General features: G+C 48.9%; 1 protein-coding gene across 5 annotated transcripts in view; it reads left to right on the forward strand.

The window, feature by feature from the left end:
- Positions 1–27,069, forward strand: part of Zfhx3 (zinc finger homeobox 3) — a 235,895-nt gene that overhangs the window by 167,012 nt on the left and 41,814 nt on the right. For all 5 annotated transcript variants that reach the window (XM_051169206.1, XM_051169204.1, XM_051169208.1 and 2 more), the window contains one exon: positions 26,388–26,495. In XM_051169206.1, coding sequence (XP_051025163.1) covers positions 26,388–26,495 — 108 coding nt within the window. The remainder of the gene's footprint in view (positions 1–26,387; positions 26,496–27,069) is intronic.

Here is a 27,069-nt window from a genome sequence, read left to right on the forward strand (position 1 = left end):
TCAGTATGGAGTTCTCCCTTCTGGTAGGCCCAGTGGGAAAAGCAGGTGACTGGATTTATTTCTGGTAGGCAATAGAGAAATGAGAGCCAGTCAGTCAGGCCGCCTGTCTGTGTCCTTGAGCCAAGCCTCACTCACCCAGCAAGGTGTACATCGCAGGGGGTGAAGCCCCTGCTGTTCGTTTAGTACAACATGGCAGAAAACGAGACCACCTTCCTGCATGAACCAGTTGCCCTTGGACTCCCAGCCCTGGGCATTGTCCCTGGCGGGAGCCACCATCGAGCTTCCCCTGTGCTTAGAACACATAGACATTTGGGTCTGCCTTGGAATTTGAACCTGAGTTCCACCTTGATACCTAGGCAGCCCCCAGCCTCGTTCCAAGTGCCACAAAAGCATCGGGTGGGCTTGCTTCATCCCTCCTCACCCCTGCTGTAGGCATGTATGCTGTGTCAGTACCTCCTTGTTAAACTGTGCTGTGGTATGTGCTAGCTGCATTTGGCCCAGGTGTCGCTAGGGATGTACTTCTTTTCCTTGGGTACCCAGAAGCTGTTCATCACTCCCAGCCCCACCCCCACCCCCACGCCTCCTGTGTTTTACAGGACCCATTGAATAGTCTCTCCTGTTCAGCTATAAGCACTACAGTGTCACTGACTCTTCTTATGGTCTGTTTGCAATGTAGAGTACTGCGCCAGGTTAGTGAGCTTTCTCTTGTTTAGGAACACAACAGGGGCACTGTGTCCAGTGTGAGTTATTCCCGCACTCCACACCCCACGTCATCAGTTTCCTTGCCATCACAACAGCCAGCACTCTTAATGCTGGTGAAGTGCTGGACCATACAAGGAGCCAAAGTAACTCGATGTAATTGTTTAATGAAAGCTGTGCTTTTCTAATTGTAGTCTAAGTGCAGTGCCTTTTGTTAAGGACAGGCGACCTCCTTATTTCTAATGAGTCCTGAAGATTGTTTCTCTTCTGTGGGCTTTCCCCTTCTTTTTAGTTTTTTTGTTTGTTTGTTTTTGTTTTTTCCCTTTCAGCACAAAATAAGCAACACACCTGTAAACCCAGCAGTTGGGAGGTGTAGTCAGGAGAACCCAGAGTTCATGGGCAGCCTCAGCTACATATTAGGTTCTAGGCTAGCCTGGCCTACATAAGACAGCTTCAGCAACAACAAGTGGGCAATTTAGTTCCTACTGGAGGGAATGTGGCAGGTGGCATTTCTGACCATCATTTCTGCAGTCCAAGGTCAGTGTTATCTAGGCTGCAGTTGCCTTCCTGGTTTCCTGTCACAGTGAGACAAATCTCCAAGCCCTTTTCTGTACTTGCTGGAATAATCAGAAAGCGTTGGAGTGCCCACCCCACCCCCACACCCCACCAGTTTCTCTGGCTTGGGCGCTAGTTTCCATATTCCTCTTGCAGGAATTAGGAATTGAAATAGATTTTAACACTTGCTTTTTTTTTTTTTTTTTACCCCCAAAAGGAAACCTTCCCCTGGTTTCCAGATGAGCCTTGGAACCTGTTCCTCCCTCCTCCCTCCACCGAGAGGTGATAGGAGTGAGCTTAGAGAATAGACCAGGAATGAATCCATTTTCTTTCCCCTCTCTCTGCAGAATAAATTAGAATTTGCCTGATTTAATAAAATAGCTTCATCTCCCTGCTGTCTTCCTTATCTCCAGAGTGTTTCTTCCTCAGTGGCCTGCTCTTCTCTAATGGACCTCAGCCCCATGCCTCCTTATTACAGGCCAGCGGCCGCACATGTAATGCGTTTACCGGGGCTCTCACGCACACACACCATTTCGCACGCACGCATGCACTCCAGCGTTAGGGGAATCCTGATGGCTGAAGGTGTGGAAATCTGTCACCCGATCTCATTTTCTCCATTGTCAGATGTGATGGTTATAATTGATGTCGAGGTTGGAGCATTTTGCCATCCATCTGCCATTAACCCAGCCTCCTGGAGTGGAGCTGACCACAGCACACAGAATATATTTTGGGGGAAGGGGAGAGGTTGAAGATGGAGAATTGCAACGTAAATCTCTCCCTGTGGCCCAGCCCTATCTCTGTATAATTGGAACCCATTTATCTGGGCAGACCAGGGAGAATTTTGCATTCTTCCTCATTGCCCTCACTGGGGCCAATGGGCATTCTCTGCTCGGGTTTGGAGTGGTTTTTCCATTTGAACTTCCCCCTCCCTCCTAAATTTGTGTTTTAATTTCTATTTCCGAAGCTGATTTCCACACCCCCCCAACCCCTTTTCCATTCTGACACTAATTATGCCAGCCGCATTGGGAGCTCTCACTGCTGGGAGGTACCCAGCTAAGTGTTAAGAAGGGTTTTAAAAACAGGCTGAACTCTTTCTTAATGAGGCTCAATCGGGTTCTCCTCCGGGTGGTTTTGTTTTGCTGATCTGTCAGTTTTTCAAGGATTTAATTGCACTTTTTTCCCCCTGTATTACTCTTCAAGATTGGCCTATACAATCTAGCTATAAAATACTTTAAAAAAAAAAAAAGGCAAAAGTTAATAGTTTTTATCCATCACCTCCTTTTATTTTATTCTTTGCCTTGATCAGTCCAAGGCCCTCTGTTTTTGGGTGGAGGGGGTCCCTCTGGGGGACCAGCTGCAGTGAATCGTTCAGAATGGCAGTAGCACACGGGACCATAGAGATCCTCGTTGGGTCTGTGGGCCTGCAGGTCATCTCCTAAGACCAGAAGCCTCCCTTCTTTCTGTAGGCGACGACAACCTGGCAGCAGCCTCCTCTTGTGCGTTTGTTGTCAGAGGCCAAGACTGGGGCACCAGCAAGCGTTGCTTCTCCAGGCATGGAAGTGAGGTGATTGGCTCCATCAGGTGGTGCCAGCCCAGCCAGCTAACATCCCGAGTCCTCCAACATGGCAGCCGAGAAAGAAACCCTGAGACAGAAGGCAGAAGTTGTCAAACAGAGGGAGGGAGACACAGCAAGGCCAGATCCTTTATGCTGTTATCTTTATGGCATAGTGGGGAAAACATGCTCGAAGCAAGCTGCATGGAATTCTTAATTGCTTCGCTTACTTCTGCTCTCCTCGCGTGGGACAGACTGTGCAAATGTAGGAGCTGCCAGGCCCCTCGTGTTAGCACCCTGTCCCTGCTGCACACATTATTTTTAACTGGCGCTTTGTTTTGTAGAGATACACAAAGCTTTTTCTTTATTTCTTCCGTGATTTTTTTTTTCCTCCCCTCCCTCTACCCAAGGAGGCAGTGAAGAGCAGCTTCAGCCAAGCTGACTGGCAGCAGCTCTGCCCACAGCACTGCCTTCTGCCTCTGCCCTCCAGCATGACCTCTGAGTTTTTGTTTTTTGGGTTTGTGTGTGTGTGTGTGTGTGTGTGTGTGTGTGTGTGTGTGTGTGTGTGTGTGTGTGTGTGTGTGTGTTTAGTTTTGTGCCTCTGAAGTTTTCCTCCAGCCCAGCCCATTTCCCTCTCCCTCTCTCACCCCTCCTAGTGATTTGCATCCCCCAACACTCCCCCCCCCCCCCTTCTGAGTTCTGACGTGGATCTTCCTCTTGAAGACTTTCAGTCCCCTCTCTGGAGGACATTCTTTAAAAAAAAAAAAATAAAAGAACCAGATTTCTGAGATTTCAAAATAAAATAAAAAAGTAAACTCTGCTAAAAAAAACACTTTAGCAGGAAAGCCAGGCTAATTGTAAATCAATGGGTCTTAAAATGCAGCATCGATCTCCAGTTAGAAGTTTGAAGGGGAAAAGCAGTAATTACTGCACTAGAAGGTACTTTTCTTCTTAGTAAGTTCTGGGCAGAAAGGAGGCTCATTAGGGCAGCACTTCGGAATCTTGAGTAATTAGTTTAAAAAGTACTTTTGTGGTGTTATTCCCTTAGCTGGAAATTATTGGAGTCTTCACGGATTTATAGCTCAATTCTGATAAGATTTGATTTATTATTGTGTTTGGTATGGACGAGCCTTGATAGAAAATCACTCAGCTTGTAGATCCAGGGAAGCGCGCGGGCCAGCCTCAGGAATGAAGAGGCCTGGTAAGAGCAGGTGGGTCTTGCCTCTCTAACGATTCCTCCTGTTGCTCGATAGTATCGAATGGAGCTAGCTCAGAGCACTGGCGTGGTAGCCCCAAGGCCAGTGGCAGTCTGAGAACCATGGAAAGCATTTCTCTTTTCTTGTCTCCACACGTCCTGGCACAGTGACTGGATTTCACACAGCTGTCACCCACAGTGGATCTACAGGAGGGTAGGTTTCACGAGGAAAAGAGTATAGCATTCTCACCCATTTGGATCCACAAGAGCCCAAGTCTACTAGGCACGAGCCAAGGCACATCCAACTGTGCTTAGGGAATAAGCCGACGGACAGACAGACGGACAGACTGTTCCTGTGTTGATCTCTTTGGTGGTTTTGAGAAAACCACCACAGAAACCTGCTGGCTACGCGGAGTGTTCCCATTACAGGGATTCTGTTTTGCTTCCTTGGAAAGCTGTATATAGAGGCATCTCTTTCTGTCTCCTCAATCTTGACTGAAAAATAATATATAGCATATAACAGTACTTCAAAGCCAGCCATCACCCCTTGCCACTGTGCAGCCTTATGTTGGTTCATCATTTTTGTTGTTGTTCTTGTTTTTTGTTTGTTTGTTTGTTTGTTTTTGTTTTTTGTTGGTTTTTTTTTTTTTTTCATGTTCCGTATAGGAGTGATAGCCAGTTAAGTGCACGAAGGAGTGGTTGGTTGGCTTAGAGCTAGGGGAGTCATCACCCTTATCACTATTTTAATGTAAATCCATTTTGGGAGTGTCATACATCAGTTTTACTCTGCTCTAATTCTTCCCTAACTCCTTCTCAAAGGTATGACCTCTTATTATTGTAATACTTACATATACATGCATATGTATGTATACAGATGCACATGTGCAAACACAACTCTTGATGAGCCCTTTTGCTGTCGTGTGTACGTAGGGTGAGGTAAGGGTTTCCTCCATGGAGCTGTCAGCCGGTCTTGTCATTACGCAGACAGCATTCTCCATCAGCAGGCTTCCTGCTCTCCTGGGCCGGAGTCTCCTTGCCTCCTCTTCCTCGCATCCTCAGAGGAGCCTTAGGTGTGAGGGCGCTCTGCCTTTGGACCAGTCCTGGAGTTCCCCACTCCTCCCCAACTTGCTTAGAACTGTTTACTTTATTCGATGTGTTCAGGTGGCTTGCCTGTGTGTGTGCATCTGCAAGCTCGGAGCCCGCACAGATGGGAAGAGGATGTCAGATGGAGTTAATGGATGGTTTGTGGTCACGTGGGCGCTGGGAACTGAAACCCAGGTCCTCTGCAAGAGTAACTAGGGCTCCCAATTGCTGAGCCATTTCTCCAGCTCTCCCCACCTTCCCCACCCCCCACCCTGCTCCGCTCCAGTTGTTGGATTGCTGTCATGATCTCTAGGATAATTTTATTTTATTACCTTTTAAAGTATTTTTTTCTTTTGAATTATATTTCATTATAGCAACAATTTTTAATTTTAAACATATTTTGATCATATTCTTTCTCTCCCCAAGCCCTTCCAGGTCCTCTCCTTGTCCCTATTCACCCAACTTCTTTATCATAAAGCAAAAAACCCCCAATACAACAACCCTCTCTCTCTCTCTCTCTCTCTCTCTCTCTCTCTCTCTCTCTCTCTCTCTCTCACACACACACACACACACACACACACACACACACACACACACACACCAAGAAAACAAAATAAAACAAAGCCTCACCATGGGAGACACCCACCAAACTGTAGTCAGATAAAAGCACACTGAATTTTTTTAAAATCAACTACTCCTGAACATGACGCCTGCCCTAGAGTGACCCAGTGGCACTGGAGAAACACCCATTTCCCCTCTCTTAGTGACAGTTCAGTTGTCAACTTTTATCCTACGGGCTAGGTTTTCTTTTTTCTTTTCTTTTCTTCCTTTCTTCCATTCATTCATACATTCATTAATTTTTTAAAATAAAATAAAATATAGTAAGACAATACAAAAACTGTCACACCTACCGCATCAAATCTGAGAGAATTTTTTAAATTTATTATAGGGCCAGGCATGGTGGCACACACCTTTAATCCCGGCAGTCGGGAGGTAGAGGCAGGTGGATCTCTGTGAGTTCAAGGCCAGCCTAGTCTACAAAGCAAGCCCAGGACAGCCAAGGCTAACCAGAGAGACCCTGTCTCAAAAAACCTAATAATAATGATGATGATGATGATGATAACAATAACACATAATTCATTGTATTTCATATTATCCATGCTGTATTGTCAGTGAGGCACCAGAGAGTACGCATCAGAATGTGAGTCCAGTCTGTACACCAGATGGCACAGTGCTCTATAAACTTTGTTAAATCAGAACTCTTTTTTAAAAGGCAGGTTTATTTCCTTTTTTTTTAAATGTGAAATATTTGCGTTGTTTATGTGCGCATGCCACATGTATGCAAGTGCCTGCAGAGACCAGAAGAGGGAGCCAGATCCATTGGAGCTGAAATAACAGGCAGTTGTGAGGTGCCTGGTGTGGGGGCAAGGTACCTGAACTCTAGTCTCCTACAAGAGCAGAGAGCATTCTAAACTTCTGAGCCATCTGTCCAGCCCCATAGGGTAGAGGTGTTTAAAAGCAAAAGTCAGGGCTGGAGAGACGAGAAGACAGAGTAAGTAAGAGCCCTTGGCTGCCCTGGCTGAGGGTCTGGGTCGATTTGCCAGCATGCACGTGGAAGCTGACAACCATCTTTAAACTCCAGTGCCAGGGTCTCTGTTGCCTTCTTTTGACCTCTACAGACATACATTCAGTCAAAACACCTGCATTCATAAAGCATCTTAATTAAAGAAAATAGAAATCAATATGTGTAACATTTACTCAGGTCAGAAAACGGGATCCGCAGAGATCTAAATAAGGTTGCAGAAGGTAGCTAAGTCCGTGAAGCTCTGGCTTGCCTGCCCATCATTGTTTCATTCGCTGTTACGTAAGTCCCATTCATACGGAAATACTTCCAAACGGTAGTTTGGTTTTAAGTAACCCAACTTGCAGTCTCCAGAGGCTATTCAATTAGGCCAGATCGTCGAGTATTTTAAGCAGAGTTCCTAACAAAACTAGTTACCTTGGCCCTACGGCTAGTTAAATGACCTCTGGCGAATTAAAGTTTGGCATATCCATATGTGTTTTATTATTACAGCACTTAAGATTAGATCAGAATTAAACCAAAACAACACGCAGAGCTCCTATAGTATTTGTGGGTGCTCGGAGAGCACCTCAGACACCGTTATCCTTTGAAGTACCTTGGGACTTTTGCAACCAGAAGGACCTAGGACTGCTTTCTTCTGGGCGGTGCCCAGTCACCCCCAGCAGGTACCCCCATACAAGCCTTCTCTTGTGTCCATGGCCACTTGATGGCCTCGGCCTCCCCAGTGAGGCCTCTTGCTTGCTTCTTTCTGGTGTCTGGGGAAGTGACACCTGCCTGGGGCACTGTCCTGGTTCAGAATTAGACTCTATCTACTTCCTCTATCCAGAGACTATGGGAGTGTGCTGATGTTCCACTTGGAAAAAAAAAAGTCACTTTCTATTTATAGACTGGAGGAAACATTTCCACTGTTTATCCAAGAAGCCCCAAGCTATGCTTTCAAACACTAAAAATTATGTCCCTCATCATGGCCTCAGTCAGCTCCTGCATTCTGTCACTGCCCAGGAAAAAGGCTGCTCTCTTCCTCCGTGACATCTTGTCACTGGTTTTCGTCGCTTGTACAAACTCTCCTTCAGCTTATGCTTGTGTTTGCAAAGTTTACAAACAGCATTAGCACTGTGGAGTGGAACAGTCATTTATTCCTTTTTTTTAATTTGATTTTCCTTCCCTTTAAACATGTCTAAATTTTAGAAACAGGCCTGGAATATTATTTCAAGTGCTAGTTTTAGGGGTGAGCTGCATTTAGCTTTTTGAAGAACAGGTCTTGAGAGCTGGGCAATCTCCATGTTTTCTCTCAGAGGCAAAGGCTGGGGTCACCCCTCTGCTGTCCTGATAATTCTTTGACGTTCATAGTTACTGGAAGCCCTCGGGTCCAGCTCAAACCCTGCACACCCCATGTCTGCAGCACCCCAAGCCTTTTCTAAAACAATGCACCGAAACACTGTCACCTGATGCCACTTCCCTGACTATGGCTGCAGTATAGGTGTGGTCGAACTGGTTTATCATGTGTGTTTTGAAACAACAGAGCTCTGCTTATGCATAGGACTTTGCTGGTCACATGATGCCCAGGGGTCGGGGGTGGGGTTTGGGGGTAAAGCAGCTGTTCCTAATGTGGCAGATCTCTGTCTACACCAGAGCTCAGGTTGTAAGATGCCTGTGGTAATGTTTTCATCCTGGCCCGTGACTGCTGGAAACCAGTGTGTGTGGACAGCAGTGAGTGCAGCAGGTATGACTGGCACATTGAGACTGTGCCCTAGAGTGGCCCAGGAGCTGATTCCTGCTGGTCCCATGGTCGCTGAGATTGTGGCCAGGGTTCAGCCTAGGGATCAAACCATTCTGCTGGTCCGTTCTCTAGACACATCTGACTTTCTGTTGCTGTAGCAGTCTCTCATCGCTTTCCTTCCAGCTTACGTTCCCCTGACACGACAAAACACTTATGTCATCCCTAGGATGTAGAAAGACGGTTTCAGATGCAAGAGCAAGGAAAACATTTGTTTTTTGGTTTTTTTTTTTTTTTTTTGAGTTTTGTTTGTTTGTTTTGTTTTGTTTTGGTTTGGTTTTGGTTAGATGGACCTGAATAGCACGCAGACCAGCTGGGGACCTCAAGTTTGGGCATGCAGGACGTGGCTCTGTCTCCTATCCCTGGACAACCAGGAAACCGAATGGCAGCCGCTGGCCAGCAATTGATTGCATTAATTGATATGCCAATAAGAGAGCTTGTTACATCCGCCATTGGTTAGGAGGCCAGCTAACAAGTCTACTGATCAATGGTACCAATAAAGATTTCATCCATTAATGAGCAACATGGTAATTAATGTTATCCATAAACCAATTAGCCCAGCTAGCTAACACAAGCACATTAGCCCAATGAGTGGCATCACAGGAAGTGGGCAGATAACTACCTGAGTGGCACGGTTTGGGTCTTTGGGAGGCTTCGTGGAGGAGATCTGGCACTCTTGGAGGCTCTGTTCCAGATGGAAAAAGTAAACATGATATTCAGAGCTCCTGGCAGAGACGAGGCTGGCAGCTTGCTGAGCCCCAACACTGGAGTGCAGCAGAGCCGCACACACCTGTGGAGAAGGGTCTCGCTGCGAGCTTGTCTTCTAACCCTTTGGCTGAACAGCCTTTCCACAGGAGTCTCCAAAGGGCTGTTAGGTATGTAATGGAATGACTAAGTCCCCAGGTCACTCTGGTCCCAGCTGGGCCTGCTCTCCCCGGGGACATCCCCATCATCGGCAGCTCACAGGCATTACCCTGTGCTCCTGGAGGGCGGGCCACAGCCTCTTCTGGGAACCACGAAGGAGGTTGGTAAAGTAATTAACCTCTCCCAACCCCCACGTTTCATTAGGAAGAAAAATTTTGCTAGAAGAAAGGAAGGAGAAACAGATGATTTGAAGCCGGGCCCTCTCCCTTCTCCTGGTTTTCTGAAATGACATCAGTGGGGTGTTTGCCAAGCATAACCTGGCAGCCTGGCGGCTCTGCCTGACTGCCTGAGATTTCTGGGGACCGTGCAGCTCGCCAGCTCCAGCCGTGGCAGCATGCCAAGGTGACGTTCCGTGACTAAGCAGAAACAAGGGAGAGGGAGAGAGGGAGGAAGAAGGTATGTGTGCTTGGGGAGCTGGGGAGAGAGTGGTCCGGGCAGGGTGTGGCGTGGGGAGCTGGGGTGCTGAGGAGGCATGTCCTAGGGCATCTCCTCAGGAGGGCGGATGTCTGGGGAGCTCACTGGCAATCCAGAAAGGGTTCCTTGGGCACTGCCTTGGGGGCAGTGGTGGCATAGGGCACCAGCCACAGATCTAGCCTGAGAGATTGCAGGATGAAGGGGGTCCCGATTTCAGACCTAACCAAATGAGCCAAGCGACAGTGACAGCCCAGAGGGCCTGGCACTAGGAGGAGGTGGCTCAGGGAAGCTTTTAGCAGCATCAGGCCCGATTCTCTGCGGCGGAGTTTCCTCTGCATTGTTAGGTATTGACCCTCAGAGACCCCTTGTGGATTCCCTAATTGAAAATTAATACTAGATCAATGCCATGAGCAATTTGCATATTGATCATAAACAACTTTGAAGGCACCGGGTGTGCAGTGGATCAATAGGGCTCCTGAATAGGCTGTGGAGGGAGCACCTCCCAGTACAATGTACTCCGAGAAAGGTTAATGATTTGGGAAGTTCCTAACTGCTCAGCGTGGGGATCAGCCCCCACGCCGCTGCACAGTATCCACAAGAGCAATTAGGGCCAGACCTAAGCAGTCAGTCACCCCTTAGCCTCCTCTGCTCCCCATCCCCAAAGCCCAGAAGGGAGGATGACTGTGCTGGTGTGATCCAGGGGCTGGACATGAGGGTTTTAGCGGTTGCCTTTTTTGGAGATGGATGAAGTCTCGGGGTAGTTTATTCTGGGAAATGCACTGTAAAAGGAAGGAGCCAAGTTAAGGCTCCAATAATTGTTCTGGCCCCTTCCCCAAACACAGTTTTGGGGAAATGAACTGGAGAGGGGTGGAGCCTGGATTTGGCCAGCCTCCTCCTCTGGCTTTTGCTGGGTGAGGAAACCCTGGGAGAGACTTGGCCCCATCTTGCTTCCTGTTCGTTCAGCTTCCACTTTCTGGCCTCTGCCTCTTTGCCCATCACTTACTCCCCGCCTCCCCCCACCCTCCTCCCTTGCATGCCTTACTGCTCCTGCTCCAGCAGCCACCAACCTTGTCTTTCTGCCCTTGCTAAATCCCTGCCAGGCCTGGCAGGGGGTGACCTCTCAAAGGTGGTCACTTATACCCACCTCCCACTTCCCCTAGCCTGGCCCAGATCCAGTCTCTCTCCTGTCTTGGCTAGAGAAACAGCAAGTTGGCCAGCCCTGATCAGAGCTACACACAGCCCCAGGATAGTGAGGGTAGAGGCGTTTTTTAGAAGTCCACCCCCTAGCCCTGAGACATGGAAGACTGGGGGTGGGTGGGTGCTATGGAACTGGCCACAGAGAGGTTTGTGGGTCCCTGGGAGGGGGGGTCACCTCTTCTTTTCAGTGAGCCGAGCAGACTTTACATCCACAACAGCCGACCTGAGAAAACACAGTCCTCTCACCCTAAGTTTGAATCTATGCTGTGTGTCCCCGAGTTCAGTCAGGGCTGAGTCTAGAGCTTCTGTGGAGGCTCCTGTTTTGTCACAGGCTGTATGGCCTTAGAGAAGGGACGCACAAAAGGATCTGTCATGGCGGCTACCACCTTCCTGTCCTCCCCCCCCCCCTTACCGCCCCCAACCCCCCACACCCATCCTGATTCATTGTTCCATTCCTGGTGTTATTCTCTCAGTTGCTCTGATGCACACTTTGGAGTCCCGTGTTTCTGTGACCACGTCTGGCTTACTGGCTGTTAAGACTCCTATCCCAGAGCTACAACAGAGTCTAAGGCAAGGGCTGTGTTTTCTACATCTGGAGTAGATGCCTTAGGTACAGGGACAACCAACGGACAGGCAAGTGAGTAGACACCGGAAGGGTGTTCTTTCCTGGGAGGCCCACAACAGCGGCGGCTGTAAAAAATGACCATTAGAAACTCGAGCCTTGGCATTAGGCATGTCAGCCCCCAGCCTGTGACCTTCACCAGTCATTTGACCTCAGTTTCCACATCTGTGGAACGGGACTGTTTCCCTTGTCGGGTAGAAGGATATGTCACCTTGCTGGGCATGGGGATGGTTTTCATGGGAGGGGTAGAGGACTGCCAGGCAGGAGAAAGGGAGCACTACAGCCGTTCTGGTCACCTCCACGTGTTTGGCCAGCAGTCTGTGTTCTCTCGCTTTGCAATTGAAGCGTTTGTGATCGGGTCAGAGAAAAGGGTCACAGGAGCCCAAGGCTCCGTGGACAGGGGGGACAAGGTGAAGAGCCCTCCCTGGCTTGGCTCGGCTGGGCGTGGCCACAGCCCTGCACAGCCCGCCAGACATCTCCGTGCATGCGATTACTCCATTGTGGAGCCTTTCATTGACTTGGCTGCACCATGCTGATGAACTGAGACTGGGGACAAGAGCTCGTAATTGAGGGACATAAATTCCCGTCACAGGGCTTGTCTGCGGCTAGGAGTGAGGACTAACACCACACGGGGCCTGCGCACGCTGGGGTGGGGTTGCAGGTGGTTCTGTGGGTACAAATACAAACCCTCTTTGCCCTGGCCCTTTCCAGCCTACATAGACACTGGGTACAGTGGTCAGAAGGGTGCGGAGGTCTTCTGTGACCCTGCCTACGTCTCCCACTCGATGTGTTGTTTCCAGAAGGAAGCCCCACGCATATGCGCATCACCCTCTTTCCCATGCCCTCGGCACAGGGCAAGCATCTACTGTAACCTCCCTCTTGGTCCCCCATACCTGTGCTCTCTCCAACTCTCTGTATCCTTCAGCCCTGGGCCCCTTAGGTCTCTCTCCTCTCTCTGAAGCCACAGAAGGGACGTACCTTTTGCTACTCTGCTTAGTGGAAGCTGTGTTTTGAAATGAGGCAGGGAGTGAACAGGGCAGTTTTCCCCGGGCATCCGTCTGCTTGCAGCTTATTCAATAAGGAACCGGGCCTGGAAGTACTGACCACAGGAGTGTGTAACGAGATCTTAAGACAGATCACCTAGAACCAGAAAGGCTAGAGAGATGGCTCAGTGGGTAAAGAAAGTGCTTGCTATGCAAAGCCGGGGACCTGAGTTCGGGTCCCCGGCACCCATGTTTAAAAAAAAAAAAAAAACTGGGTGAAAGCAAGGCCCTGAGGCATGTACCTGTGTTCCCAGTACTTGGGAGGCAGAGGGTGAGCTCCAATTTTAGTGAGAGGTTATGTCTTGAAAAATAAGGTGGAAAAGCAATTGAGGAAGACAGCAGCAGACAGTGACACATACACATGCAGATGTACCCTCACCATGCCCCACAAAGTGAGATACGCAAAAGAATTTAGGAGCAAGAATCACTTTCATACAACTAAACCAGAAATCCCACAAGCAGCCACCCTGATGACAATTTAGCCATCCTCTCTGCTTGTCCTGTTAGTGCAGGAAAGCTCTCCAGCCAGGAAACAGGTATTTGCAGCTGGTCATTCTGAATCAGTTGTTCAGTTCACAGCAAAGAGATTTCCTTCCAGTGCTGTCTGGGCCGTAAGAGACATTTCCTGGAAGGCATAGTCCATGTGCTGCCCACATAATGGCTGGGCCACGGAAGAAAAGTTGCTTCAGTTACAAAGAAGCACGGGTGGCATGCAGGCAGAGTAGAAGAGAAAAGGAAAGCCCTCACTTGACACTCTCTGACCCCAGCCAGTAGAGCTGAATGCTGGAGAGGCAGGGCTGAAATTGCAGTCACTTTAGATTATTTGGAGTGAGGAGAGGCAGGGAAAAAAGGGTCTGTTGACTACAGGAAGCTGAATTCTTCCCCTGCTGAAAAGCTTATTAGTGCAAGGGGAAAAGCAATTACTTGGCTTTTGCTAGCACTCTGCGGCTGGGACTCGGGCCTGTGACAGCAACCCTGTCACCAACGCCTTGGACTTAACCCGGATCCAGAATGCTTCTCGGATCCACCCTTCCAGAAAAGAGCACAGAGACATAAAAAAGAGAAAAGGTGGTGGCGGTGGCAGTGGCAGGAGGGCAGGGAGAGAAAGTACAAGCGTTGTCCTTTGTCCTGGCTTTAAGCCTGAGAGCTCCTTGCTGGAATGATGTGTGGGATTGTCATTTTACCACCGGGCAGAGAGTGAGCAATCTTCTATTTGCCTAGAAACGTGAATATCTGACGTGTTAGGGGCGAGTTCTGTTTTTGAGTGCGGGGCTTTTGGTTTTGTTTCTGGTAAGCTTGGCTCTTGTTCTCTCTCGTCTCCTATCTCAAAATACCGAGAAGACTTAGATATAGCCAGTCTCCACGCGGCAGCCTTTGAGGAGGGAGCAAGGTGCCAGCCTCCTCCCTTGGTCACGTGGCCACTTTCCCCTTATCCTCCTGCGGGCTCCTCCCTGGCCCATCTTCCTCTGAGCCGAGGTTCTTATAGTCACTCCCCAAACTAATTCCTTCACACAAATGCAGAGTCCTCGGGTGACCAGGCTTCTGCAAACAGCCCTTTCTCCTTTATAATGTCTTATGCTTGTATAATACACATTGGCTCCTTGTTTGGCCTACCTCATTTATTTATTCTTTTGAATTTTCTAAATGTGGAAGAAGTCTCTGCTTTTGCCTCTACCTTAAATATGCCTACCTAAACTTCACACAGATAGCCCATTAGTTTGACGAATCCTTTCATCTTCTCTGCTGTTTCTGTACCCTTCCTTCCCTCAGGTTTTTTGGAAGACCCAGTGTATCTTAGATATTTCCTATTTCTGACTTTTTCCCATAGTTCTTTAGTAGCTGAGTGAGTTCATAGATGTGTGTGTGTGTGTGTGTGTGTGTATACATGCACCATGTGCATACAGTGCCATGGGAGGTCAGAAGAGGGCATTGGATTCCTGGAACTGGAGTTACAGGCAGTTGTTAGCCACCCTGTGGGTGCTAGGAACCAAACCCCAGTCCTCAGTAAGAACAGCAAATGGTCTCAAGAGCTGCATCATCTTTCTAGCCCCATATTCTTACTTTTAAGACATACTCTGCTCCATTTTTTTCCTCCACCGATTATTATCCAATCCCCGCCCCCTTTTCTCCCGAGAGGTGGTACTTGGTAAGTGTAGTGGGGAAATGCGTGGATAACTTTATTTGTCCACTTCATTGGGCACTGCCATCACTGCCATTGCGTTGTCCCTCCTTCCTGCAAGTCCTTGCCAGACACTGAAGCAAAACCGTCCATTGGGCTGTGGTCTCCTTTCCTTACTCCCGTTGTGGTAAGGGTCTATTTTTCACTTGGAAAAAAGTGAGGAGGATCTCAGGTGAAGGGTTTCCCTGTTGTTGGAGTTCTAGAAAATTTACCAGTTTTAGTGTGTGCACGGAAGGGCCTCCACACCCCAGGTTAGTTACGTAAATGGAATTTTGTGCTATAGACCTCCACAGATCAGTCGTACCTGTGTTAAGGTTGTTTTGTTTTGTCACAGAACTAGACTTGCCCTCCCAAATCATTTCTTGTCTCATGGCCATGTTTTGTTCTCTGGTGTAAAGTCTTCCAGTGTCCCCAGCATTGAGGCCTATGGGTCTAAACCTCGACATTGGCTACAATCCCCTGCAGCCTCGGCAATGACCAAGGATCACTGCTCTGTGTAGCTGTGCCCTGAGACAGGAGTGCTGTGTAGACTGGGCACGTGGAGTAGGACCTGCTGCTTTTCAAGGGTTTCCAAGCCTGACCTTGCATCCCATAAACTCCTTATTAAAGGAAAACCCGAGTGCCTGAACTAGAACCTTAAGGCTTGATCTAAAGCCCAGTAGCTCAGGGAGGCCAGAGGAGGAGCTGCTGCAGGCAGCATCTCTCTGAAAAGGGTGTGGCTCGGTATTTTGCTAAACCCTAGAAAATTACTGTTTAGTTGCATGGGATCCAAGTAAGACAGAGGGGCTTTGCATAGGACTATTGGCAGGACCTCCAAAGTTCCTCCGCAGCAAGAGGAGGAGCCAGGAAGTTTATTTCTCCCTTCGGCACAGAAGAAATGCACAAGTTGCCGCCACCCTGATGACAATTTAGCCATCCTCTCTGCTTGTCCTGTTAGTGCAGGAAAGCTCTCCAGCCAGGAAACATTCAGCTTTTCCCCTGCCTGCACCCCAGTGTCCTGTCCCACTTTAGTTTTCTTAGGAATTGGAAACGCAAAACCTGTTGCTTCCACTGACTGTCCATTTGAGACTAGAGACTTGACAGCTGGAGAGAATGAATGGCCTAGGTTTTGACTTTACCGGTGGCAGTGTGTCTCCAAGTATCAGGTCTGACCATAAGATTTCCTTCCAGACCTGGCCACTTTGCTTGTACCGGGCGGTGTGTTGTGACGGCTTAAGCTTCTCCAGGTCCTCGGAGGTGGAAGAGTCTGTTGTAGGTTACGCCCAGGGTCTGTGAGTGCGTCCATTGCATTGTGATGCCTGGTGCCTTACAAATGTGTTGGCCTCCTTCGCACACACTTGGGTCCGCCCAAGGAAGGGCAGTGGGTTTGGCCAGTGTTTCTCTAGGTGAAATGCCACTTCTGTTGGCCCGATCACTGTCCTGTCAGGGTTGGTTTGGCAAGTATAAGCCTTTGTTTGTGCTTTGTTTTTATGAATCAGCGGTTTTACCAACTCTGCATGTAAGTGGCTTATGATCTGGCAGAAGCAGCTCATTGACAGTCGGTCCCTCGCCACTCTGCCATCCACTGGCGGAAGTAAAAGAATATTTCTGTCTGGCTTCTGCGCTTCACGGTGTGTGTGTGTGTGTGTGTGTGTGTGTGTGTGTGTGTGTGTTAAAGCTGCTTTCTGAATGGTTTCACTCCTCAGACACTATAGACTTAAGAGTAAGGTGACATCCAATGTGGGAATCCAGGTCTGTCATCTCTGCGCTGCGTACTCAGGCCACTGTAGTCAGGGCTCTGTTTCTTTCCTTTTCTCCATTTGTGCTGTTTGTTTTGATGGTCAGAAGCAAAAAATGCTTACCTGCTTCTTCCTTAATTTGATTTAAAATTTTTTTTTAAAAAGCTGTTTAAAACTCCACAGTTCATGTTGGCATTGTCAACTCATGCCTTTCCCAGTCTTGTAAACACCCTTGGTCTATGTGGCGGCTGCACCGCCCTCCTTTCCCGAGCTGTGGTTCCTGTATTCGTTGCATCCATCACTGCTGCTGTTCCCGTCATGAGCGCCATCCCTCAAGGTTTTTGCGTATGTCCATTAGGTTCTAATCACCTTCCTTTAATATCATTTCTGGTACATCCTGTTCATTTCCCATACACCTTCGTTTGTACATAGCCGCCTGAGTATGCGCACGGCCTCCCTTCCCCCACGCCTTTCTACATTAAGTATAAGATCTCCAGTAAGTCGTTTTTGACTCTGAAGGGCATACCAGTCTTCTGTAATGGAAAACGCCATGGGGGGGGGGGGCGTTGCAAGTGAGCGGGTGCACGTGAGCGAGCAAGTGTGTGTATGTCTGTGTGTGTGTGTGTGTGTGTGTTTTAATTTACTCCATCACTCATGTGTGTTTATCTATCTTGTCTTCTCCCCTTCAACTATGGAGGCTTGGCAGTGTTTATTTGAAAGACAGATGCTGTAGGGACTATTCAGGCCTCACACCTGGAATGTTAAAAAGCTTTCAGGCAGATCTTTTCTGTTGAAAAATGCCCCTTTCTGCAAAGGGAGGGGGGTGGGGTAGGCAGGAAAGAACTGGTAGCCATCCAAGAGGCTCCCCGTCTGCATCCCTCACTCAGTCATGCACCCCAATTCTGACTGCTCCTCCCTCTGCCCCCCAGATATTTTAGATGATATGTTCAAGTCCATGAAATGATTTGGTCTCATGAGTGATTGTGTGAAGTCCCCTTTCTGCCCCCTCCACCTAGAGCTTCCTCTCTCCCTCAGCTCCAGGGACCCTTACCTCTTAACTGACATGTCCTGCAGACTCACAACACCCTGCCCCTAACCTCGGTTCCCAGGTAGCACCCTGAGTCAAAATCAGTATTTTTTCCCAGTGACTTTGCTTAATTTAGCTGGCTGGAGAGGGGCACTGCTCTTGGTATCAGGGACCTTCTGTTTTGCATGTCTCTCCTTTCCCGAATATTTCAGGTTGGTGTGAGGTCAAACTGTGCAAAATACTGTTTAAAAGTAAGGAGAGCAAGAGAAAGGTACATGTCAAGACGCATTTGTTAGATCACATTTTAAATGAAGCACAAATGAAGGTAGCTTTTTTTTTTTTTTCTTTTTGTCCAAAGAAAGGGAAAAAACGAGCAAATCCACTGAGCTCCCAGAGAGCGCGCCTTCTTTGTCGTGGCACTGACATTGAAGTGTAATTTTTCATGGTTATTTGGACTGGAAAATGGGTGGGGGGGGGAGAGAAAGGGAGAGATGGGTCTGCGATTATTTCCCATAAATGACAACACAATCACATCACGCTCTGCTACAAACATGCTCAGGGAATTTGCTTTCTTTTTCCATTTCATGTGTGAACGTAGCGGCAGCCACCAGAGCTGTGTAGGAGGCCCAGGGAGCTCATCTCTGCTGAGCTCAGTTGCCTCTAGAGCCCTGGGCCGTGGCTGCTTTCCTTACTTGGTGTTCGTTCTGAGACCGTTTGAGAGCTGGGTTGGTTGGTGTTTTACAAACTGGAACTCACACCTCTCAGTTATTTTATTTTATTTTTTTATTTTATTTGAAACCTTCCCATGAATAGCCACCAGGCGAGTCTGCAACCCATTCGTTCCGTTGCGCTTTGTCGCTGCACATCCGCTTTTATCCTTTCTGGGATTCTGCAGGGGGCAGCCCAGGTGCTTCTGTCGAGCACACAGATAAATGGGACCCGGTGCAGCTCGGGCTCTAGGCGTTTCCTCCCTTTTTCTCCTCTCTTGACCCCCACCCACCCCCTTAATTCTAGTGCGGTTTTGACAAACTGTTCAAATGACCAAGTGGCCTTGCCTGGAAGAGGAAAAATGGCAGGGCTCTTCCTGACCACACAATGGCAGCCTTCTTAGCTCCATTCAGTGTTGCTCCCACAGGAGGGACAACTAAGAAAGGGGAATTTTCTCCACAAGGCTACGGGCTCCAGACCCACACAGGCCCCATCCCATGCGCAGTCAATATGAAGGCGAGGAGGAGAGGAGCCTTCCCTGGCTGCTTCTTGCTGCCCGGCCTCCATTTTTCTTGCTTCTGTAAACAGTGGCAGGATCTTCAGATACACAGAAGCGTAAATGGTCTCTATTCCCCAATTAGTCATTTTTAATAATACCCAGAGTGGCCTTCCGAGTGTTGATTCTTGCAGCCCAGTGCCAGAAGGCAGGTCCGTGGGATGGGGGTTGGGAAAGGAGGTCAGGGCAGTGGCGAGGAGACTGGATCCCTTCATTGTCCACCTGCCACAGAGCGTTTCTGAGAGGCCCCTGGGAGGGTGGTAGCCCCATACCTAGACCTTTCAAGAGGTGTCCCGAAACTCCAGGTGTGGCTCCCAGGTGCCTTGGCTGAATGCACACCTCGCAGAGTAGAGAATTCTTAAGTCAAACGTCATTCAAAGACCCATGTGAGCAGCCGCCTCTCCCTGGGGAGTGGGCACACATCTGATCCCATAGTCTTCTTCCTGGCCCTTGCCTGGGGCTGGAATGTGTTTATAGACGTCATCTCCAAGAAGGTGGTTTTGTATACACAATGTGTCATGAGTTTGACTAATTTCTCTCTCTCTCTCTCTCTCTCTCTCTCTCTCTCTCTCTCTCTCTCTCTCTCTCTCTCTCTTCTTTGCTTCTTTCAACCACCAAGGTGAGCAAATGACATGCAGGAGTAAGTACTAGGCCGTGAAAACCTTGCAGGGCTTAACTCAGTAAAAATGTGAGAAATAGTCAAGGCAAAAGTAACCCTGGCGAGGGGCTGCTGCTGCTGCTTTGCTCAGCCCTACACCACTCTAAGCTCGCCTGCCTGGACTACAGTGGTTCCCATGTCAGACGTCCCCCAGCCCCCATGGGGTATTTTCCTTGGTCAGTCTATAAGAAGTATAAAAGAGAACAGGCAGTTTAGAAATTAAAAATTCAGCTACCTCCTGTCAGGGAGATGTGTGAACACCCTGCTCTTCGTGCAGGCAAGGATATGTGCACCCAAGCTGATGACAAGAGATGTTAAGACAAGGGTTTGTATTTGTGGTGGGCAAGCCACCTGACCTGGGCCGGTGGGGGAGGATGGACATTCCTGGCGTTGAAGAATTGTTACCCAGAATACCTTGTTGCTCCAAGTTGCTCCTCAGACAGCTTCCAGCCAGACTGTCTGGGAGAGAAGGAAGTCGGTGAGTAACCGGATAAGTGGCCATGTTTGGAACCCATCGCTGGGCAGCTTCATTCAGAATCAGAGCGTGACTGGGCAGTACAGATGCAGCCCAGGGGTCTCAGGGCATCAACTGTTTGTAATGTCTCTTTGGTCACCTATCAGGGAAGGTGCCAAATGTCCCAGTGAAGTTTTGGGGAGGAAGAGAGAACGTTCCTCCCTTACGGTTGTAGCTAGTTGTGTCATTGCCGTTGTAGATGGGACAAGCTGGGAACAGAACAGCTGCCTGTCCGTCAGCACTGCACATCGAAGTCTGGTGCGAGTTTCTGTTGCATCAGAGTTTTAACACAGGATTTTATTTGAAGCGAGTGGTGTAGACCTTAGGACTCTGCTTCCATGCTGTGGGATTTGACCTCTTCTGCAACATAAAGCAGACGCATGGCAGCATAATGTCTGTACCCCAGTAGAGGTTCCCCACTGACAAGAAACCGCAAAGAGAGTTGGAGGCACTAGCCCGTTCCCTGGCCCTGCTACAGTCGTGCCAATCCAGGCTGGAAGAGCAGAAGTGCTTGGCTGGGGCATACAGCATGTGAGTCCTGGAGTCCAGGGCCTCCACCCGAGGAAGAGGGACAAGAGGACAAAGTATAGCCAGAGTCCCTCCTGCTACCTACCACAGAGACTGTACTTGTAGCTGCCACCCTCTGTGCCACCCCTGCTGGTCAGAGTGTGTGGTGTTTCCCACCTGCCTAGGTGGTCGTTGGTTGGGTTAATTAGGTTGTGACCGAACCCGGGAGAAAGACAAAGCTCTAACCCTGTCTTCAAAGTCAGCAGATTGGTTATTTTGTTTTTTTCAAAGAAGAGGGCCCATATACAATTAAAACTTGCTTCTGGTAAACCTTATTCCAGGAAGGGTGGGCTTTTAACAAAGGCTTTTGACAGCTGCAGGCTATTTCATTTTTTTTAATGCCGAATGAAAAATCAATACATTTTTCTGGGTTATACATATTCAGAACAGGCCTGATATTTCCATTATAATGGAAAGCGGCGGGCGTCTGCACACCTCGCCTGTCAGAGCTGCACCATCGCATTTTCCAAGCCACTGCTAAATATTTCAAACCTGATTTGATTGTGGCTCATGACAGCTAATGTTTCTCAGCTCTTGAGCCTGCCGACAGGCAAACGCACTTTATCCCCCTCTACCCCCCCCAACATCGTCCTCTCCCCCCACCCGCCACCAGCCCCCCATAAAAGGGAATGAACAATTTCATTCTTAGGGGATCACAGATTGGTGTGTTATTTAAGTAACAACGTTCGTGTGAGAGCCTTGGGTACAGACACCCCGATTCTTAGGAGAATTTCCAAATTTCTATGATTTCGGAGGCACGGTGGGGGCTTTGTCAGGTCTGAATTAATCTACATTATCCTGTTAAGACTTAGGAACAGAGGGATTATTCTTAATCATTGATTGACTCCCCTTTCCTTCAAGCGTGCAAGCGATTTGTAAAATACCCCCAATGGACACGTCACTGCATCTATTGTTTGGGGGTGGGAGGACCTTTCTTTCTTTCTTTCTTTCTTTCTTTCTTTCTTTCTTTCTTTCTTTCTTTCTTTCTTTCTTTTTTAATCAGAATGCTTTCATGGGTGACATATTTGATGCTTTTTGGGGTGGGGTGGGCCTGGCAGCTTCATCCATGCATTCCCTCCACACACCGACTCCCAGGCTGCTCAGAGAACTCTTACAAATCCCCAAGGGGCTGACAGCTGACACAGTTGCCTCCTCCTGAAGAAGTCACCTGGTGGGAGAAACCTGTAGTCACCTTGATCCAGGAGGGAGTAGAGAGCAGTTCGAGTTTGTGGGGGAGCAGAGCCACTTGGATGGGGTGTTCCCCTAGGTCTGTGGTCCTATCCTCTCAACCTCCTAAACCGCGTCTTTTAGGCTCTGTCTATGTGCTGGGGTCCTTGCACCCGAGGGCTCTGCTTCTCACCTCACCAGGAGCTGAGAGTGATAAAGGCAGGCTGGGACAGCTCAGCCCTTATAAGGGTGGCCTGGGAGTTGTTTGGGGTGGTGGGAGGGGGGAGAAAGGAAGTAGGTGTCTTGACCTCTCAGAGCTCCTAGGCTGTGTTTTGTGTGGCAGGGAAAGCCAGAGGGTACCACTGGAAGGCCATGTTTGTTTTGAGAATTTCCTTGTGTTTCTGGGCCTCGTGGGCTCCCGTTGGTACAGTACTCGTCTGGCAGGCATGAAGCCCTTGGTTCCATCCCCAGTGAATCATATTCTTGGAATGGTGGCATTTCTTTTTAATCCCAGCACTTGGGAGGCGGAGGCAGGAGACTGTATGATTGGTAACTTACATAACACCGCAAGTCCTAGGCCAGTCTGAGATTCAGGTCAGGAGAAAAAGAAAAAGGAAAAAAAAAAAAAAAAAAAGGAAGAAGAAGAAGACGTTTTCCCTGAAAATACATAGAGACTGGAAGGATTCTCCTAACTTGAAGGCCAGGGTGGGCACGACCTTCCAGGGAGGTTCCTGCAGAGTTTTTGAGGCCCCTCCTCTGGTATCTTTTCCAAACACTGAATTATCCGGCATGCGGGATGCGTTGGGCTTGCTGCCTCTGCCTGAATGCTGGAGCTGGGGTGGAGGTGACCTCCATGTCCAGGTCGTGCCAAGTACCCTTGAGAAAGCACCCCTGCTTTGCTCCGGTTAGGAGGTAAAATGTAATTTCTTTAACGCTCCGAGGGGAAACTTACTACTGTGTGTCTGTCTGCTTGAGCTTTGAGAGTGGCCTGCTGCCCGCTGTGAGTGTCCAGTTAGAGGAAAGCAACCAATTCCTGCAAGCAAAAGACAGAATTTTCCAGATAAAACCCATCGCCAGCCCACGTCTTCATTTGTCCCCACCATCTGTCGGTAGTCTATATTACAGAAAGAAAAACAGAAACGTAGCTCCTGGAATGGCCCCACCAGTCGCCCCCACCACACAGGGCCAGAATGTGTAATACGTGATCTGTGAGGAAAACTGCCTCTCCACTCCACACTTTGGTTCAGAGCCATATGCTGTTACACCCCTGGCCATCAGGCATGTGGCATGTTGCATGTCGCATGTCGCATGTTGCATGTCAAGGGGCCAGGATGCCAACACTTCCCTGTGGGTGCCCAAGTCTGGCCTTTGGTGAGAGCGCTTGTGTGATATTTCTGGGACAAGTAAAGACACACCCTGTCTGCAAAGCTTCACAAGCTCAAGCCGTCCAGACAGATTTGCAGTCCGTATCCCTGTTTTTTAATCATTTCTCTACCTTTATTGGTATTCAGCTCTCAAGGTTTTCCGGTTACTGTCAGCCTGGGCTTTCATCCATTTTAAAGAGCTTTTACCCCCTCTCACTGTTGATGATGATGGTGTAGAGACAGATGGTGTAACTGCTTATGAATGTTCTATTTTATTTCCCCAGGACTAGACCGTTTGCTTGGAGATGTATATTATTTCCACATGCTCAGGTTCAGCAGCCCAGACTTGTCTGCCTCCCAACCAGCTTTGCCCTCCCGGGCCTGGCCATGCAGAGGGCGACACCTGTAGGTCACAGGTGGAACTGCAGGGACTCTCCTATGTGGCTAAATGGGACCTGGGTTTTGTTGTTGATGGTTTGTTTTGTTTGGTTGTTGGTTGGTTTGTTTTGTGTGGTTTGTTTTGGTTTTAAACTAGGGTTTAAACACTGATCTCCTGCAAAAAGGAGCTGGTTTGTCCAAACGTTTCTTTTCTTTCTTTTTTTGTTTTTTGAGATGGGGTTTCTCTGTGTAACAGCCCTGGCTGACTTGGACTCACTTTGTAGACCAGGTTGCCCTCTGCCTCACGGCGATTCTCCAGCCGTGGCCTCCCTGAGTGCTGGGATTAAAGGTGTGCCACCACCACACTCAGCTCCAAAGGTTTCTTAATCGTTCTTCATAGATCACGTTTATAGCAGTCTCTTAGTGTATAAGTCACAGGTGATAAAGCCTAGAAACTCAAGAAGAAGAATGGGTTTACACATCCTGAAGAGAAGTCAAATACAATCATCACCGTCGTCGTCATCATCTCCTGAAGTAAAGCAACCTCTTTTAATTTGTCCCCCTCCTACCTTCTTGAAACATAGCTGCCTTTGTTTTCCATTTGCATGGAGCGAGGAAGGAAACAACCCAAGGCTCAGGTAGGCTCCTAGGGTGAGGGATCTAGGAACAGTCGCACAGCTCCTTCCTGTGTTTTTTCTCACATATTCTTGCACCCACAATCTGCTCACATTTGACAGTCTCTGTCTTCTCAGTGGAATTTGCTTGGAAAGCTTCACATCCCTGGCACTAGTCCCAGGTGACAGTTTTGAACTCTGCTCTAGTAGCTGGCTCAAGGCGCTGGCCTTGGCTTTGGTGGCCCAGTAGCTATTTACTTCCTCTGCCGAGAGATGCCTTGGCGCACCGTTCCTCACTGTATGGGGATCTGCCTACTGTAAGAGCCAGACCATCTTCCTGTAAGGTGGCCATGGGTGTGTGTGCCAGAGAGATGTGCCTGTTGAGCCACCTCTGTGCCTGATCCCGTTTGGTTGCTTTATCAGTACTTGAACTGATTTGTGCCATGGACCATATTTGAGATAACCCAGCTCGTGTGCAGATGCCCAATTTAATACTGGCTAGCTTACTGCTGGTGTTGCCGTTAAAGATGAGTTCTGTAACCATCTTACCAAAAGCCTAAAACGTGCAGGGACCATCTTGCCTGGACATACGATGGCCCATGTATCTTTCGGTACAGCTTACTTGTTCTACCCTTTTCGTATTTAGACATTTTTTTTTTCCTCTAATAGACTGCACGTGCTGTTACTATTGAGATGTGTATCTAAGGAATGTCGGGCCGCAAATGCCTGGTTTCTGTGTCTTCAAAGTAAGGGTAAGGTCAGGAGACCCAGTGTTAACTTTGCGGTGCTGTGAGCCAACAAAGGCACATAGGGACAGCACAGAGTGGGGCCTGAAGTCACATTGAGTAAGCAGTACTCATGGGATTGCTTCTGGTAAGAAAGGAAGGCCGCCCTCCATATCTGGACTTTGTTTTCCTAGCCACCGATACCCTACCACCTTCCTAGAAGAATCAGAAAAGCACAGATCTAGAATGTTCCTTCTTGCCTTTGAGTGTTTTTTTTTTTTTCTTTTTCTTTTTTTGGAAGCCACTACAGATCAGTTTGCTGTGACTGTTTTTCAGTCTTTCTGTGGGATGGAACTCAGAGGCTATTTTGAGGGGTGTTCGGTGGGTATAACACCTCAGTTATTTTAAAGGTAGAGCTGAGGCCAGCCTGGGACCCAGTGTGAAGCCTTGTATCCAAAAAAAAAAGGGGTAGGCATGGCTTGCGGTTGGTGATTTCGATGGCGATGTTGGCTAGAACACCCCCACCCTGTCCAGGGTTCTAGAAATGTTCCCTGGCCTTGGCTCCTGCAGAGTCTGGTCTAGGCTTCTTGCGATGGGTGCGGGAGCGTGTGCTCTCATGCTCGTGAGCCCGGAGAGGTGTGCTCCTCCGTTTCCTCCTCACTTCAAGTGATTTCGACCTTGGTCCGTTTGCTCTGTTCTTTGGAAAATTAATATCGTGCATGCATGTATAATGTACTCGTGCAGGCACCTGTGCTGTGACACGTGTATGGAGGTCAGGGGGCATCAGGGGCCAGCTTTAGGAACCTCATGGTTCTTTCTCATCCTTACGGAGAGCCTGGAGCTTGACCTTGTTCCCCGGGTTTGCAGAGCTGCTCATTGAGCCACCCAGCCCTTACTCTTCCTCTCAACTCCCTCTTATCAGATGTGTACAGTGGATTAATGATCTAGCCGGCGAGAAGAACGGAGATACCCGATACCCAGCCCAGCACCTCGGGGTCTTTCTTTTGCCCCCCCCCCCCCCCGCCCACTTGGGCAGACCGCATTCCCCTTGGTGGTCAGCCTACTTTGGGACATGGTGGTTCCGCTGTATGTTTTCACCGCTTTTCCTCTCCCGGTTAGCTTGTAGAACTCCTTATGCCAGCAAATCACATCACAGATGTTCTATGACTCTTGGGGATGTGCGTGATTCCAAGAACTCCTGTCATCATCTGGCATGTGCATAGATACCGCCAAGCCAGTGGGGGCTCCGCAACTGGGTCTGGTCTCGTCTCCAGCCAGGGGTGTGTGACTGCTTCATTTGGAGAGAGCTGGGGCAAAGCACCAGAACCTATCTGGAAATACCTGACGCTCACACGTATCTGGCACTACTCATAGCCCCATTGCAGCAGTCCCTAGATTGAAGTGCCTCCTTAGCACAGCCAGCCTTACTGGGCCACTAGGAAGATAAGGACAGAGTCAGGGACATCTGTGTTTTGTGGTTGGTGATTTGGGGCATGGGGCCACTAGGAGTCCTTCATTGCCTTCCCAGCTTCCATCCTTGTTGATGTTTTTGCTTTCCCTTTATTTCAGAGGAAGCCGTTGAAGATGCTGAAGGACCCAGCGAAGTGTCTGCTGACCCAGAGGAGCTGGCCAAAGACCAGGGGAGCGGCGGCGAGGAAGGGCAGAGCAAGCGGGCAGGTAGTGTGCATGGCTGTCCTCAGCCTCCCAGGACTTCTCCCTGTGAAACATAAGGCTGGCATCAGGGAGCAGACCCACCTTTCACCTCTCTCAAAAATATACTTGTGCTTGCCAGAGAGGGAGTTTTTGTTTTTGGTTTTGTTTTGTTTTGAGACAGGGTCTTGCCACATAGACAGAGCCTTGCCATATACCCCTAGCTGGCCTGGAACGTGCTATATAGACCAGGCTAGCCTTGAACTCACAAAGTTCCACCTGCCTCTGCCTCTACCTTTGCCAGGGTCAAAGGCAAGCATCACCACACCCTGTTTTTCTTTTTCTTTCTTACTCTTTTTTAAAGCTACCTGTCTATTGAGCACCAGGTGTGTGAAGTTTTGAAGTTCCGTTTCTTGAGAAGCTGCACAAGGTTGTTGCCTTGTCCTGCTTCTGTTGAAGGCAGAGACATTTGTCACACAGGCCTTGGCTGAGGTCACCCCTGATTTTCAGCCTCAAGGTTACCAGAGACAGTAAGGGGTGGACATTGCTCTGCATCTGGGGACTTGAGGTGTATGGGGGGGGTGTGGAGGTGGCCTGCGTA

This window comes from Acomys russatus, chromosome 26 (genome assembly GCF_903995435.1).
Source record: "Acomys russatus chromosome 26, mAcoRus1.1, whole genome shotgun sequence".
NCBI lineage: Eukaryota > Metazoa > Chordata > Mammalia > Rodentia > Muridae > Acomys > Acomys russatus.